At 36.1% G+C, this 18,148-nt stretch overlaps 1 protein-coding gene across 1 annotated transcript in view; it reads left to right on the top strand.

The window, feature by feature from the left end:
* RTTN (rotatin) overlaps positions 1–18,148 on the top strand; it is a 156,482-nt gene that overhangs the window by 58,614 nt on the left and 79,720 nt on the right. Inside the window, exons 24-28 of the mRNA XM_059409812.1 lie at positions 1,261–1,449; positions 2,764–3,003; positions 4,222–4,366; positions 9,827–9,981; positions 14,191–14,410. Of these exons, the coding sequence (XP_059265795.1) occupies positions 1,261–1,449; positions 2,764–3,003; positions 4,222–4,366; positions 9,827–9,981; positions 14,191–14,410 (949 nt within the window). The remainder of the gene's footprint in view (positions 1–1,260; positions 1,450–2,763; positions 3,004–4,221; positions 4,367–9,826; positions 9,982–14,190; positions 14,411–18,148) is intronic.

Genomic DNA, 18,148 nt, shown 5'->3' with positions numbered 1-18,148 from the left:
ACCAAGGGTTTTGTTATTCCTTTACTCAGAGTAATGTTGTCATTTTAAAAATTGTCTGTCTGGCGGATATATAGTAGTTTTGCAAACCTGTTGTGATGTATTACCCTGCACTTTTCTTTCCTTTCTTCCTTCTTGTTCTTGGATTAATTTGCAGTTCATTTTCCAACTTACTAAAGAATTCCCCGTTGATCAGTTGCCATGCCTTTTCTTATTCAGTGCAAGTCCTTTCAAGTGGGCTCTGTGTCCCTTTTGTCAAGGCCCCCTGAGTCTATTAGTATTTTCTTGTTTTCTAGCACAAAGAAATGTCCAAGAATCACCTTTTATTTCCCTATCTGACACCTAGTTTTAGCCCTTTATCTAAGGATTCTTGGTTACTTTTGTGGAATATTTCAATTTTTAAATTTTTAAAACTATCAAACTGTTCAGCCTGATTTATATGTAGTACCCTCCTTTAGCTTATTTATTGAGACACTTTAAATGAAAAAGCACTGTAAAGTTCCTCTGAGAAGTCTTACCCAGTTGTGTTTATCTAATACTAGTCACTAATATGTGAATTAGTGGTTTGGGATATAATTTTTTAGCAAAATGATTTTTTAACATTTGAACATGCTGGACATTACTGTCCTGTTAAACACTGTTAAATTAACTTGGACTGATTTAAGAGCTGTTGCTATTGTATCTGTTCTTGAATCTAAAAATATTTCTGGGTCTTCTTGGTAACACGTAGTAGCCGAGTTTATTGATGATGCAGCTGTGTCCAAGTAAAAATATTAGGTTGTGATTTGGTCACTCACTGATTCCTGTGAACATAAGGCAATTCATTTAGTCTCTTTAGTACTCATTTTGATCATCTGTAAAATGGGTATCAGTGCCATGCATGTAACTGAATGAATGGTGGGTAATATGCAGTGTTTGGCAATAAGTAGGCACTCATGTTCTAGCTGAAACCCTTTATATGTGGCTCACTGTAGCTATAGGCCTTGCCCTGAGGAGGCATTAGTCATCTCTGCTAACAACTCCAGTACAGCACAGAATAAGGAAGTCTTCGAGCAAGAATTTAAAAAGCATTTTGGGGAGTTTAGAGGATGGCAAAAAAATAAGGGAAATACGATGTACAGTTTGATAACTGTTCAGAATAGGAGCTATGAGAGTGATCTCTGCATTATCATGAGAACTAGCACTCATTTATAATAGCTCATCTGTTTGTAGTAGGGTTTAAGAATTTCAAAGTTCATAATTATTTGTATATATTCTCTTTAGGTATCATCTGCCAGTGCGTGTAGTTGGCCACCACGCTGTGAGTCCTTACTCCATGGTTGTGCCATTATCTGCTGACTGTTTGGCCTTGAAGCCAGTCTCAGACATGCTGAGAATAGCTTGGAACTTGTCCTGGTATCATGGGAGTGATAATTTGTTGAAGCAAACAAATTCTGAACCTAAAATCCAAGAGTAAGCTGTTCATATTTAACCAGTTATAAGTGACTAGTTTGGTTTTATTTTTCCTTTAGGTCAAGTGCCTTTTTAAGGTACTATCATCTGATTCTATTTTTCCACTGAAGATTATAATTTTTACTTTGTTTTACTTTTTAAAATATATTTTGCTTATTTATTTATTTTACTTTGTTTTAAAGATTATTTGTGTTCATTACTTTTTAGAAACTATCACGCAGGGAAATTTAAATTAAAAACCATGTGCTCTGGGGCACCTGGGTGGCTCAGTTGGTTGAGCGACTGCCTTCGGCTCAGGTCACGATTCCAGACTTCCAGGATCGAGTCCCGCATTGGGCTCCCAGCTCCTTAGGAGTCTGCTTCTCCCTCTGACCTTCTCCTCTCTCATGCTCTCTCTCACTCATTCTCCCTGAAATAAATAAATTAAAAAAACAAAACAAAACAAAACCACGTGCTCTATGCTGTTTTAGAGATTATATAAAGTTTGATTAGTTATTATTTTTTTTTCCAGAGAGAATGTACACATATGAACGGGAGTGGAGGTGGGGGTGGGGAGGTGCTGAGAGAGAGGCAGAGAGAATCTTTTTTGTTTTTTTTTTTTTAAGATTTTATTTATTTGACAGAGAGACACATAGCAAAAGAGAGAGAGAGAACACAAGCAGAAGGAGTGGGAGAGGGAGTAGAGAAGCAGGGTTCCTGCCGAACAGGGAGCCTCATGGGGGGGTTCGATCCTGGGACTCTGGGATCATGGCCTGAGCTGAAGGCAGACACTTAACAGCTGAGCCACTCAGGTGCCCCCATAGAGAGAATCTTAAGCAGGCTCCATACCCAGCAGGGATCCTGACACAGCGTTCAAGCTCACGACCCTGAGACCATGAATTTAGCTGAAACCAAGAGTCAGACCTCAATCAACTGAGCCACTCAGACACCTCAAGTCTGGTTAGTTAATGGATATAAATCTCTAGGGAAAGTAGTCTGGATTAGAGTCAGAGTTCAGCAAGTGTATGTATAAATGTTACCATTACTTGATGATGATGACGATTACTTTGGAATATCCTACATTCTGATCTGTTACTGCTTTCTTGTTTGTATGAAAGTTATATTTCTGTAAGCAGGAAAATGTCAACACAAATGCTTAGGATGCTAACATAAAACTCTAATTGACAGATGTATACCAGATTTTCTTTTGGCCCTGAGTCAGCCTCTAAAATGAAGATAAAACAGAATTTTTTGAAGAGAGTTTTTAATAAACATAAATGTGGGCTTTTATTTGACTGGTTTTATGTTGCTCTTCCTTTGTTTCTTTTTGTTTAGATTTTCAGATGCATTGAAGTTATCCACAGAGGACACCCTTGCTCTGAAGGTGACACACACAGCTAGTGGACTGAAGGACTGTCTTCATTCCATTGTCGAGGCTGCAGTCCACAGAGAAGTGAGGGCTGCTGTCACGAGGATGAGTTTTTATCTTCTGAATGACAGATTGTCTTTAAAGAGTGGCGCTGGCCCATGTGGGATTACCTTGAAGTCCTTGTCTTGGCACACTGCACTGAACAGGTCAGTATATTACAGCTCAATGCCAGTTTCAAAAAGCAGGATTGAATCATATTTGGGCTTATCTCCACATTCTTGAAGATAAGAGCATGTATTCTTCTTGTTGCTATCGTTAGAGAAATGTTTTGTTCAGTAAGAAAACCTGGGATTTTTATTATGCATAATAAATATATAATAATAACAAAAGGAAAAATTTTCTGAATCACTACATTTTGGACTTAATAATAAACAACACAGTTTTTATATCCTATCATAGAAAATTTTATTTCACTATCTCACAGAAGCAGATGACTAGGATAAGACATGGTTGAACACAGTGAATGTGAGTGTTTATCACTGTCCACATTAAAAGAGCCAAGACATCAGTGAGCTGACTAATAGGTTTGGTACACCTGTGGTGGACTTTTTTATTTTGTTTTGCTTTTGTTTTGTTCCTAAGAATATTACCTCATTCTTCTTACCCTGGATTTCATGAAGTTGATTGCCATGTGGAGATCCGTTAGTAGTTACTGGGAAGGCTCTAGCTCGTGAATGTAATGTGTTGCACCGGTAGCAGATGGCTGCGTTTGAAACCAGCAAGACTGATGGGCAGCCGTTGCCGGCAGTTTTACATGTTACTCTTCATGTGACTTTAGTGTAAGATGTATAACTTTCTATTAAACATAATGTGTGTCGTTTTTAAAATGTGAGGTTAAATGAGTTTCCAAAATGTGAACTCAAAATGGATCTCTCACAATTCAGATCCCTAATTTGGCTTTTCCACTGGTATGTGTTGGAATCAGCCAGTACTTCCTTGTGAGAGAGCTGGCAGTTGAAGATCAGGATTTTTAAAGTTAGTTGTTAAAACACAGCCCTTCTTCAGAATGAAATTGCATACACTCAGAGTTAAATAAATTATAAGAAAAATGAAGGTAATGATTATGCCGATATCATCATTTCCTGATTATTTTGCAACATTTTACTGATACCTGTGTTCTTGAGGTTATTTACATCTGTTATATCTGTGTTGTGAAAATGCCATATAATGGTGTGCTGCTGTGCGTCTCTCCACAACTGTTTGTTATGTTGGTGGCTTGCAGTTGACAAGGGGAGAATATTTACACTGTGAAAATAGGCAAATACAAGAAACCATCCCACTCCTTACCTGGTTGCTAAATATTTATCAGCACACCACTTATTGTAAAGAGCTAGAAACCATAATAATTCCCTTTTTTATTGTAGGTTTTTACAGGTGCTTCCTGCTTCCACTGAAGATGAGAAACTGCTAATAGATATTATACATTTTTTAAATAAGTTATTGAAGGAACAAAGAAAAAACTCATCAGTAGAACTTCTAAACTGGCTTCTAGAATTACTTCTTAGACATGTAAGTGTTATTAAGGAATTGAATGGATTTTATGAGACTGACGCGCTGCCTACTGCGTTAAGAAGGCACTTGAATGGATTTTAGATCTGACAAATGATTTATTTATAAAAATTAGTAATGCTTTGTAATGAAAAAGCCTAATTTTTATATAGCCCATGTTTAGTAAAGTGGTCTTATATTGTATGAGACTGTTTACTCAAAACTTTGGAGTCGAGAAGATTTTTCCAAGTTACCTAAGTAGAACCTATAAAGAGGGAATTCTATAAATATGAGTACATAAAATTACATGGCAGTGAATAAGACAAAAAAACCCTGTCTTCATGGAGTATATTCTGGGGTGGTGGAATGGACAGAAAACAAAGATTTTCTGCAGAGGGGAGCAATAAGTGTGAGAGGAAACATTGATAACAGACACGGCGGGACGCTACTTTGTGATGGTCATAGAAGGCTCGCCTCTTTGACTAACATTTGGCCAGAGCACTGAGTTAAGTGTGAGGTCAGCCATGTAGGTATCTAAGGGAAGAACGTTCTAGCCAGAAAGGAAGAAAATGAAAAAGCACTTAGTTGTCTGGGCCGTGTTTGAAGAACAACTAGAGGTCTTTGTGGCAGCAACAGGATGAATGGAGTATGGTGGTAGGAGATGAGATCAGAAGGATATTCCCCGTCAAGCTCAAAGAGAACCTTGTAGGCCATGGATGGCTATATAAAAATTAGGCTTTTTTATGTATGAGAGAGAAAACTGGTGGAGGGTTTTGAGCAGAAGAGTTACATGATGTGACGTCAGTTTAAGAAGACTGTGGGTAGCAGCTGTCTCTAGAACCACAGGTGGCGTGGGGGGAAGCTGGGAGGCCTGCAGTAACCCAGGGGAGGGTGGTGGTAGCTTGGCCTAGAGTGGTGATGCGCGAGGTGGTGGTGAAGGCAGCTCTTCCTTTCTTTCCCTCTCTCCTTCTCTCTCGTACACACACCAATAGGACTGTGACTAAGTGTGGAAATTATGGTCCTGGACTACAATTTGAATGTTGTGAAAGATGAAAAGCAGAAATAGCATCACTAGCAAAAGCTAGGAGATGAAAGGCGTAGATCAGATAGGAATATAAAATAAGTCCAAAATACCATAAGCAAGGTCTTATATTTCGTGACTTTGTGATTGGATTTAGTATTATGTTTTTTGATATGCCTGTGTTTTCTGAAGAACTGCACTTTTAAGTCATAGCAAGTTTTTCTTTAATAAGCCTTATTTTTTATATTTTTCTCTTGCCCTTTTTTGTTTCAGATTAACTTTATTTTCAGTTTGTGTAACTTAACAACAAAACTGTTATCCAGTGGGAGGGTATTTATATGTAAGTTTTATTGGCTTCTGTATGTATGGCAAGAAATACTTCAAATATAGTTAAAAAGACACGATAAACTGAGAAAAATATTTGTAACACAAATGAGAGATGATGCACAAATTTCCTTAAAGTAAATAATTAATAAATGAAGCTTTAATAAGATGATTGAACTCCCAGAATACACAGACCTAGAAATTTTGCTCTCCTGTTATGTTCTTGAGGATGATTTCAAAGTACAGTATTTACTATACTTTGATTTTCTTGTATCATTTAATTACTAAAAAAAATTAACAAAGCATTTGGAGGCAGTTATTTTCTGACCATTTTTAATAAAGCAAATAGTAAAACCATATGTCACTCTAGTTCCTTGTTCAGCTTTTAGGCATGCTTAAATATTTCAGATATTGGATATTAAAATATTAAAAGAATCTTACAAAATTTTTCCTGAGGTTTTTTTTTTTTTTGATAAATCGATTTTTGATATGTAAATATTTTATAACTTCATAATCCTTTTAGTCTTTTTTAAAAAAAAGAAAATTTTTAACAGTTTCCTCCTTAGGTTAAACTTCTTGTATTCTGAGAGTTATGGTTACTTTGGGTTGTGTAAAGCAGTTATAGTGGGCTTAGGTAAATCTTTTCTTGAAACTCTGTGTAATAATTGAATGTTAGCTTGGAAGACTTTGCATGTGGTATATACAGTAGGAATAACTATGCATATTAAAACATATTTACCTAAATTATGAAACTACAGTTAAAACTTCACATTTATTATGAATTTTATAGTATGTCATAAGTGCTGATGCATATTGAAAAATTTATTGATGGTTTTGAAATTAAAATAAAATTTCTACAAAATTCTAAATGATTGTAATTTTAATGCAGTTTCAGAGAAGGATTTTTGGCATAATTAAATATATTTATTTGACTTTGTATGGTATTAAGGCTGTCTTTGGAAAGCTTTTACTTTGTCTCATATATTATCATCACTGGTGTTAAAAATAACAATAGAGGGAACAAAAGGTGAGCAGTGGACCTAAGCATTCACTATTAAGAGAGTTTACTCTTTGTTGTGCTACAAGAATTAAATTATTAAGTGTTATGTTAAGAGTAACATTCAATATAAAGGAAGCTTGAAAATAAAGTGAAATGCCTTTTAATCATCTGAAATGGGTAAAATAAGTGAAAGATGATTTAAGAAGGTCAGTAAGATAGTATTTCCAAAGGAATTGTTTTCAATGTATGGACATACAATGAAAAAGTATATGAAAGCCAGGGCAAAAATTAGTAAAATTAGGCAGAATATTTGAATACTTGATCAGGCAGAATGTGAATAGGAGGCGTAAAGAGAAGTCAGCTAACTTACCGAGGGAAGACTGAGAAACTTTCTCTTGTGAAAAATGTGTATGTTTTTTCAGAATACTGATTTGTTACAGTTTAGGCACTTTAGGAATTTATGGCACCACATTAATTTTACATTTTAATGTAATGATGCTTTTGTTAATATATATAAAATAAGCTGAAAGTGCTGAGTTTGAATACCTTTCTTTTCAGAATGAGTTTTTTGATGGAAGGTCATAAAAGTAGAGCCATAATTTTTTTGGCGGGGGCGGGGGGAGGCTATTCAGAACTATACAGCATATGTCTTTCTTTGTCGACCGACTCGCACAGACACCTGTGCACTCAGAGTTCGTGGAGTGCATTGCATCTCCTCTTGTTGATGGCTGGTAAAGTGGATGTGATGAGTGTGGATAAGGAAAATGAGCCATCATTGTAGAAATTGTTGCTTTTTGGAGGTTGCCGGTGACAAAGTAATGGTAATGGTAGTTGGTTTAAAATTGGGATTGAATACTAACGTCTAAAGACAAAACCTTCACGTCTGATTAAGCACTTGAGATCAGCAGGCATCGGTAGAGGAATATTTCCTTCTTGTGCATGAGGAATGGTCATTCATCCCATGTTTTAGAAGTGATGTTTCTGAGGTTTACTGAATCTTAATATTAACATGTGTATCTAAGATGTGTTAGAAAGGGAAAAATTGTCTCAGCAAGTACTAGTATAAACAAACTACTAACAATGATAATTTGGAGGAAGAATCTTAGTTTTAGTCATATACATACTATAATATTAATCTATCAATCAGGAGTTTCTACTTAATTTTTATGGGTATGTCAGGGTTAATCATTCCTGATTGTAATATATTTTACCAAGATGGAGGTTACATTAAAAACAGCTTTCTTATTTTGTCAGTATTTATGGGAGTTGGAGGGAAGGTGGGTATAAGTCAGCCTTTTGTTATTTGGGTCTAAGAATACTATGGAGTATGTATATTTATTTTTGTGATTTTATTAAATGTGTATTTTGATTATTTTATTCCTATATAAAACATAGAAGTTATAGTCATGTTTTATGTAATTTTATTTGATCCGAATGAGGTACTTCTTGTTCAAGATGAAAAGAAAGCTGGGAAAAAATGTTTCTTAGGTGTAAAATGTAGTAAAGTAAGGTAAAAGCAAAACATCTGTCCCCAGTACTTTCTAAAATTTTTCAGTTGTTTTCTTTATAATTGTGTGTACCTGATTGAAGTATTCTGTATGTACTGCATAATACAAACAATGTAGAATTTTCTTCCCATTTTTTTCATTTCCACAAAAAGAATGCAGTTATTTTTGAATTGAGTTCTTTAGGTGAACGATTTCATAACAACAGTGATTACATTTTGATTTTATCTCTTTTTGTATGTTGTAATTTTCAGAATTGATATGACATAATGTGGGGGACAGAATATTAACTAGCTTTGAAGTAAGGTGATTCTCAGGTTGAATCCTTGCTTTGTTCATTCATATGTCTTTGGACAAGTTATATAACCTCTTCATAAACCCCTGTTTAACCATCTGTAAAATATGAAAATGCACATCTTCCAGTTTAGTAAAAAAGTAGAATCTTGTTTTCTTTCCCTTTTTAGCACAGTGCCTGTGATACTATAGGTGATGATACTACACCATGTATCTTTAATGCTGTCTGTTAATATAACATTTTTTGTTCTTAGTATTATTAAAAATAATTATGCTATATTTCTTGAGCTATATATTTTTTAAAGTTGGAAAGCAGGAAGAAATTTAAGTAGTTCTAGTTTTATTTAGCAGCCTATTGAATTGACAAGGATTGCATCCGTATTAATGCTACTCATTGGCGTGGATGCTGTGGTCTTCTGCCACCCTGCTTGGTGATTTGTATTGGTACACATTTTGCAGAGGCAATTTGGCAATATATGTTGAAGACATTAAAACAATTAAATCTACTTGATTTAATATCATTGCTTAGAATTCACATGTCTGATATAATCAGAATTGAACATTGCAGCACAGCTCAGTAAAATTAGAAATCACTGATTCTTTAGTACTTGGTGTGGTAAATCGTTATGGTTGAAAAATAATCAGATATTAAAATAATTTTTTTGAAGAAATACTGATAACATTAAGTTAAAAAAGGGGTAACAGTAGTGTTTTTTTTTCACTTTGTCTCAGTTTCGTAAAAAATATGGAATTATAATTGTGTTTATATGCCACAAAAAGAATAGTGTGCACCAGTATACTAATAGTGACTATCTCTGTGAGGTGTGATCATGGGTGGTTTTTGTTTTTCTCTTTGTGCTTCTCCATATTATACTCAGTTTTCTTTCCTTTCTTTCTTTTTCTTTTTTGGTAAAGATTTTATCTATTTATTTGACAGAGAGAAACAAAGTGATAGAGGGAACACAAGCAGGGAGAGTGGGAGAGGGGCAAGCGGTTTCCCGCTGAGCAGGGATCCCGACATGAGACTCAGTCCCAGGGTTCTGGGATCGTGACCTGAGCCAAAGGCAGATGCTTAATGACTGAGCCACCCAGGCACCCCTATACTCAGTTTTTTATAATTGATGTGCCTTTTTTTTGTCGAGATCACATATGATGCACCTTTTGAGTTTAGAACATAACATCTCTATTAGTGCACTACAGACCAATACCTACTGGCTAGGTAATATAACTCTTAGGTAGTCCAGAACGTGGTATGTAACAAAAATCTTTATAGAAAACAACCCACAAATCAATTAGAGAGTAAATACATTTTTTTTTTTACAAATACTATTTTTTAGAGTCCAAACCCACTATTAGACCTGCTGGTTCTGACGGAGTCACAGGCACGAGAGGAAACGGATGACATCCGGACTGCTGTCAGGCAACAGCTCCAGAAAGAACTGATTGCTCTTTTCAATACACTGCTGCTCAGTTTCATTGCAGTTACGGACAGGTACCGTTTGTCATTGAAGATTTGGGGACATTGATGAAGAACCTAGTTTCCTTTTGATTGCCAAAGAATATTACTTTTTATTTGTTTCAAATCAAGGAAGAAGGAATTCAGTAATAGTCAGTTGTGGTCTGTTTGTTTTTATTTCAGTGGAATCTCTGGTATAGACTGTTATTTCACACACACACACACACACACAGTATTTTGCTCTTTCTAGGTTTTAGGTCTTGATCCTCTCTTAATTCTCTGAGCAATTATACCCATTTCTGTGGCTTTATGACTGTTTTTACATAGATGATTTTCAAGTGTGTATCTATAATTTGGACTTAAATTTTTTTTAATTGGATAAAATTTACTATTTTAACCATTTAAAGTATACTTTTGTGGTTTTTAATATGTTCACAATGTTGTTCAACTGTCAGTATTTAATTCCAGAATATTTTCATTACTCTGAAAAGAAACTTGGTACCCTTTAAGCAGTTCCTCCTCCTTCACCCCTTATCCAAGCCTTTGGCAACCACTAATCTTTCGTCTCTCTGAATTTGCTTATTCTGGATATTTTTTATAAATGGAATCAGACATATGTGACCTTTTGTGTCTGATTCCACATTGTGTCTTCAAGGTCCATTGCTGTGATGGCCCATAACAGTGCTTGCTTCTTCCTATGGCTGATTAATGTTCCATGTACAGATATACCACATTCTGTTTATCCATTTTTCTGTTGGTGGACATGTAAGTTGTTTCTATCTTTGATTATTATGAATAGTACAGCTATGAACACTTGTGTACAAGTTTTATGTGAACACACGTTTTTAAGTCTCCAGTACCTACTTAGAACCAGAATTTCTGGTTCGTATGGTAGGTAACTCTGTGATTACTTCTTCAAGGAAGTGCCAGTTGTTTTCCATAGCGGCTATACCATTTTACATTGCCACCAGCAATGTGCGAGTGTTCTAATTTCTCGGCATCTACCCTAACATTTCTTACTATGGCCATCCTTCTGGTGTAAACTACAATCATTTTGGTTTTGATTCTATTTCCCTAATGAGAAATGATGCTGAGCATCTTTTCATGTGCTTAATGATTATTTGTTATCTTCTCTGAAGAAATGTCTGCTCAAGTCCTTTGCCTGTTTTTATACTGGGTTGTTGTTTTTGAGTCATTCTGGACATCAGTCTTTTTTTTTTTTTTTTTAAAGATTTATTTATTTATTTATTTGTCAGAGACATAGCGCAAGCAGGCAGAGCAGCAGGCAGAGGAAGAGGGAGAATTTCCATTGAGCAGGGAGCCCAATGTGGGGCCCTGCTGACTTGCTTAGATATTTGCAGAGGTACCATTCCCTTTGATGGTATAGTTTTTCTTTTGGAGTGGTTAAGGTAAAAAGGATCCCAGGACCCTGGGATCATGATCTGAGCTGAAGGCAGCTGCTTAACGGACTGAGCCACCCAGGCGCCCTCGGACATCAGTCTTTTATCAAATATGATTTGCAAAGTTTTCTTCCATTCTGTGAGCTGTGTTTTCACTCTTTGGATAGTGTCCTTTGATGTATGAAAGTTTTTTTATCTGATAAGGTCTTCCTGTGCTCAGATCCCAAATCTCTGCTAGATGGAAGGACTGATCCCACACACATGAAACATCTGAAACATGCTAAAGTGTCAAAACAACCCTAATTCAGCTCAACACCTGGCTAGATCTCAAAGAGCAGCCTCCTAACCACATCTTGTGACCAAATGGCAAGACTTTTCTCTGAGAAACTGTTAGGTACTTTGCTTTCAGTAGCTCTTGTATACAAATACTTGACATACAGTCACAAATGGAGAGAATATAAAGAAGTAAGAAAATGTCTCATGTAACTAAGAGAAAAAAGTCGTTAGAAACACTCACAAATGTCAATATTAGAGGAACTTTAAAGCTGTTATTATAAAATTTTCAATATAAATGTAATAGATATTAGATGAGAAGATGGACAAGATAAGTAAAAATATGTGGAACATCAATAGCAGAGAAAGCGAAACTGCAAAAAAGAACTAAATACTAATTCTGCTACTGAGAAATACAGTTTCTAAAGAATTTATTGCATGGGCTTAGCCAACTAGACACAGTATAAAAGAGGATTAGTGAATTTAGAATACAAGTCAATAAAAATTTCACTACACGGGGTCACCTAGGAACCTTCTGAGGCGCTGAGAATGTTATATATGTTATTTTGCTTGGTGATTATGTGATTATATACATAGGTAAACCATCCTGTAGTGTATTTATAAGATTTATGAATTTTACCTTATGCATTTGTGTGTCAATGAAGTACTGAAGACAAGAACAAAATGAATCCATTGGTGGTAGACTCTGGAATGTGTATAGACTCTTTTGAGGTGGGCTTATTAAAATATTAAGATCAGTAGCTCAGGAATCTACATATTAAATAAATGCCATAGATAGTCCTGTGGGCTAGACTTTGAGAAAGACTCAAAGTACTATGGACTCTTCCTCGGGTGAATGTTCTTTGGCTATTGAGAGGAACTTGCATAGGGAGGATGAGGCCAGCTGGGTCTGGAGCTTGGGGAAGGTACAGGGACTAGTAGAGGGAATTGATGGCAGCTGTGCCAGGTTCAACCGGCTTGCTTAGATCTTTGTGGAGGCACCATTCCCTTTCATGGTATAGTTTTTCTTTGGGAGTAGTTAAGATAAAAGGAGCAGACAATGAGTATGACTTTTATGTTAATTTAAAAAACAGAAGAACAGGGGTGCCTGGGTGGCTCAGTGAGTTAAGCATCTGCCTTTTGCTCAGGTCGTGATCTCAGGGTCCTGGGACTGAGCCCCACATCGGACTCCTTGCTCATTGGGGAGCCTGCTGCTTCCTCTGCCTCTATCCCTCCCCACCAACTTATGCTTGCTCTCTCTCTCTCTCAAATAAATAAAATCTTTTAAAAAACCAGAATACTGTTTTTAATACTGTTAATTACAAGTGATCCTTGCACAACACAGGTTTGAACTATGTGGGTCCACATATACATGGATTTTTGGGGGATAAATACAGTATAGTATTACACATGTATTTTCTTTTATGATTTTCTTAATAATATTTTCCTTTCTTGGGGTACCTGACTGTCTCAGTCAGTAGAGCATGTGCCTTTTGATCTTAGGGTTATGAGTTTAGGTCCCATGTTGGGCATGGAGCTTACTTACAAAAAAAATTTTCTCTTCTCTAGTTTGCTTTTCTCTAGTTGTTATAAGAAAACAGTTTATAATAACATATCACATATAAAATATATGTTAATTAACTATGTTATCAGTAAGGTTTCTGGTCATCAGAAGGCTATTTGTTGACTTTTTGGAGAGTCAAAAGTATATGAGGATTTTGACTGCACATGGGGGTCAATGCCCCTAACCTCCATGTCATTCAAGGTTCAGCTGTACTTTGTTATTGACTCATGAGGTATATGAATTTACACAAATAACTTTTAGGCTTTGGTATGAGTTCTGTGTGTTTCTGAAACTTCAAAAACACCTGGATGGCGGGTATATAAAAATTAGGATCTTTAAATCATACAACTATGATTGTATGATCTTTAAATCACACCTATGAGACTGTGATGCAATGGGTAAAAGTATAGGCAGTAGTTGTCAATTTTAGAATGTAAAAAAACTGAGGAAATTTCAGATTTTATTCAGTGCTTTGTTAGACAATGATATTCCTTCTAGCAGTTTCATCTTTGTATCCATGCCTACTTATTAGTTTTAGGGATTTTGTTTTCTAATAAAAAATGTTCTCTCGATTGTTCTGTTTCTGACAGTTACCTTTAAATTATGTGTCAAAACTCATTAAAACTTTTTGTTTTAGCTTTCTGGGGAAAACAATTTCAGCTAATTAAAAATTCACTTTTTTATCTAATGATTAAAAGTATAGATTTAATGTCTGTCAATTAAAGGCATTTAAAGTATGCATTTAATTTTCCATTCCAACTTTAAAATTTTATTTTTGGGTGCTAATACCAATATCCATTTATGTACTTTTCAAAGATGTCATAGACCCTAGGTGGTATTTTAACTGTGTTTTCCTTGAAAAATCTTGTTTGAGACTGCCATTTCTCCTGGTTCATACTTTCCTGATGTGGGAAGTTGTTAGTAACCCTCTACTACCAATAAGTTAACCTATTAGGCTCATCACACTTGTTCTCTCATTGATTTTTTTTCCCTCCTTTACATACACAGGAAGTGCTTGGAGCTTTTTTATGTCTTCCAAACGCAGCTGGCTCTTAAACTGCTCCAGTGTCTGAGAGTCACAGATGCTCCTCACTTCTATGGCCTGCCATCTCTCGAGAGGACCTTACGAGGGATGGCCCATCTCACCGCATCTCCGGGATGGAGCTCCCATTCTCCTCTCACAAAGCCATTTGAAATTTGTGTTAAGTACTTATCAGGCCTCCTTGAAGTAAGTAAACATTGTAAGTGACTATAACAACCAGAATTAGAACTCCCAAAGAAGAGCTATTTACTATGTATTGTAGTATTGATTGATTGATCACTCCCTTTGTGACAGGCACAATGTTAAGTGAATTATATGTATCACTGTATTTAATGCAGGTGATTATTCAGCATTTGTATGATTCCTTATAATGGCTAAATGTTTTAGTGATTTTTATTAATAGATAGGTAAGATCACTTTCAGGATACACTCATTTTCAAGAAGACTAGGGCCTACATTCAAGTCCTCTCATTAGGGTAATTTATTTATTCACTTATGTTATTTGTCCTTTTTATATTTATGAAATACAACACTTATGTGGAGAAAACATAAATATATAGTTCAGGTGTTGCATAGTGAATCACTCCTGATCTAAAAATAGCACATAGCCAGCACCTTGGGAATGTTTGTCTCTGCTCCTCTCCTGAAAGGAAAACTAAAAACTTTGTTTTTAAAAACTAAAAACATAAAACTTTGAGTTTTATGGTAAACGCTTGTTTACATTTCTTGGTAGTCTGCTGCTTAATTATGTGTTCGTATTTACAACAATTCCTGATTTTTAAAATTTAGTAAAATGGAATCATGACTGCTTTCTTTATTCATTCTGCTGCCTGTAGGTAGAGTTGGTTTAATTTATTTTTCTCTACTATTCAGCACTACAGTATTGAAGGACATTTGGATTTTCTTTTTTTTTTTTTCTTTTTTTTTTTTTTTAAGATTTTACTTATTTATTTGACTGACAGAGAGATCACAAGTAGGCAGAGAGGCAGGCAGAGAGAGAGAGAAGGAGGCAGGCTCCCTGCTGAGCAGAGAGCCTGATTCGGGGCTTGATCCCAGGACCCTGAGATCATGACCTGAGCCGAAGGCAGAAGCTTTAACCCACTGAGCCACCCAGTCGCCCCTGGATTTTCTTATTCTAATTTAGAACAATTTTGGATCCTGCTTCAGTGAATCCTGCTTCATCTCTTAGTGAACAGACTTTTTGATATTTTCCTTTCTAAGTATTGTTGAATATATGGAAATTAATTGTTTTTTTTTTTTAATATTAACCATAAACCCAGCAATCCTTATCTACAAAATTAAAGTAAAGGCCTTTAATTTTTCACCTTTTCATCATCATGCTGTTTATGGTAATTTTTTCAATTAAAGAGAAATAAGATTAAGGAAGTTTCCTTCTAGTCCTATTTTGCTAAGTGGGTTTTTTTTTTTTTTTTAATCATAGATGTATAGTGCTTTTTCTGTATGTTTTAAGATAGACAGGATTTTTCTCCTGTATCCTATTAAGGTGGTGGATGCAGTGGATCCATTTAAAAATGTTAAGTAACCTTGCATTTCTGGGAGAATTCAACTTAGATTACGACATATGATTCCTTTGTGTATCAAGAGATTTGGTTTATTAATGTTTTTAGAATTCTTCTAATTTTCTAATGCAGAGGGTGCTTTTAGAATTATTGCATGTCTTCTTTCTCATAAAACTTTATTTATTATTTATTTATGAATGAATGAGGGAGAGTGCCCCATGTACCAGAGAGAGTGCACTGTGCACAAGCAAGGGGAGTGGCTGGCAGAGTCCCTATTGAGCAGGGAGTCCAATGGTGGGGCTTGATCCCAGGATCTTGGGATTATGATCTGAGCCCAAGCCAGAGGCTTAAGTGATTGAGCCACCCAGGCACCCCTTTTTGTCAGGCTTCAATATCAAAATTAGCCCGCCATCTATATATAAATTTTATGTACCTTTTTTTCCATTTAGAATAGTTGATTTGAATTGGTGGTATTTCTTCCTTAAATGTTTAGTAGAATTTGATGATGAAGCAGTCAGACCTAGAGTTTTCTTTTGGAGAAGATTTTAAATGAATAGAATGAAAAATGAATTTAAATCTAGAATTTTGAGAGTTTTATTTTTTTGCATCAGTAAATTATGTTTTTCTAGAATTTTATGTAAATTTTTGAATTATAGCTCTAAAATTATCCATCCGTCAGCTCATTCTTTAAATATATGTCAGATATACAATGAGGTCCTGTTTCATTCCAGGTATTAATTATTCCTTCCCTCTAGTTTTCTTGATTAGTCTTACGGGTAGATTTATGTTTTATTGTTATCATTTTTTTCAAATAATGAATTTTGGTATTGTTGATCCTCCCTTTAAAAAGTTTTTCACTGTTTTATTAGTTTCTGCTTATGCTTATTTCTTTCTCCTTTGGGTTTAAAATATGGCTCTTTTTCTGAAAATCTTTTTAATTAAAGAAAGGATTTATTTATTTATTTATTCCAGGGGTGCCTCGAGAGAGCGAGCGAGCGAGCGTCCCAAGCAGACTCTGTGCTGGGGGTGGGTGGAGCCCAGTGTAAAACTCAGTCTCATAATCCTGAGATCACGACCTGAGGGAAAACCAAGAGTTGGTCGCTTAAACTACTGGGCCACCCAAGTGTCCTGTTTTTTCCAATATTTTAAGATGGAGTCTTATTTCACTAATTTTTTTTTAAAGCTTTTTTCAAGTATTTTTAGCTGTCATTACTTCTAATAAGCATGACCTTAATGTTATTTCACACATTATGGTGTGTCCCATTTTTATCACTTAGGGCACTATAGTTTTAATATGATGTAATATATATAGCAGTGATAGAACTGTGCACGGTTCTGTAAGAGAAGAGCTTCACCAGGGCTCCTCCCAGCCTTGCATTTCTGCGTGCAGTCCGCCAAGGCAGGGCTTAATCATAGTTGATCTAAGTCTTGAAAAAGATCCTGTGATTATTCTGGAACATGAGAACATGAGGCTTGCAAGGAACTGCTACGAGACCGTTTCTTACTTGCTTTGCTCTCTATAGGGATGTCTGCATTGTGCCCGTTTCTTCTTGCCTCCTGGGTTCTGATGACTGGGCTCTCTGCCTCCATTCCCTTAGGGAACAGCCACAGGCCATGAGCGGGGCCTGAGCGCTGCCACAGCGGAGCGCCCTGTCCACATTGCTGTTGTCAGGCGCCTCTGTTTCTGTGTCCGCCTGTAAGGACTGGGAGCTGGCACCTTTGGCTACTATTGCTTTTGCTATTTTATGTGACTAATACACTGTCTGACTCTAAAAACAGCTTGTTGTTTCCTTATTGACCAGATCTGTCAGCATTGCTTGTCTTGAACTTTCAGTGATAGCCAGAGATGATAGTCAGAGGTTGGGATCTTTTAACTATTAGGATGTCAGGAAAGTCTCTTAGAGGCGGCGGTGGACAGATTTGGAAAGATGACTGAACTGATTGATAGTGATGGGCATTCTAGACATGGGATGTTTTGACCAACTTGTCTCAATAACTTCCTATTCCTTTCCATGCCGCACACCTGCTTGTGGTCCAGCTGTCTACCTACCAGCAGATTATCCTGTGCAGACAGAAACCTTTCAACCCAAGCCTTTTCAAGTGCATATTGGCTCTTTGTAATCTTGGATTTTGAATCTTACATTTGTTTTAATTTTTTCCCATATCTCTGAAGTTTTCATTTTATTTGTCTGTTTTCACTAAATAAAAAGTCTATTTTTGGGGCACCTGGGTGGTTCAGTTATTAAGCTTCTGCCTTTGGCTCAGGTCATGATCCCAGGGTCCTGGGATCAAGCCCCACATTGGGCTATGTGCTCTGCGGGGAGCCTGCTTCTCTCTCTCCCACTTCCTCTGCTGTGTTTCCTCTTGCTGTGTCTCTCTCTGTCCAAAAAAAAAAAAAAATGTT

The sequence above is a fragment of the Mustela nigripes genome, chromosome 8, assembly GCF_022355385.1.
Source record: "Mustela nigripes isolate SB6536 chromosome 8, MUSNIG.SB6536, whole genome shotgun sequence".
NCBI classification, from domain to species: domain Eukaryota; kingdom Metazoa; phylum Chordata; class Mammalia; order Carnivora; family Mustelidae; genus Mustela; species Mustela nigripes.
The sequence above is the reverse complement of the archived record's forward strand: the minus strand, read 5'-3'. Positions and strand labels throughout refer to the sequence as shown.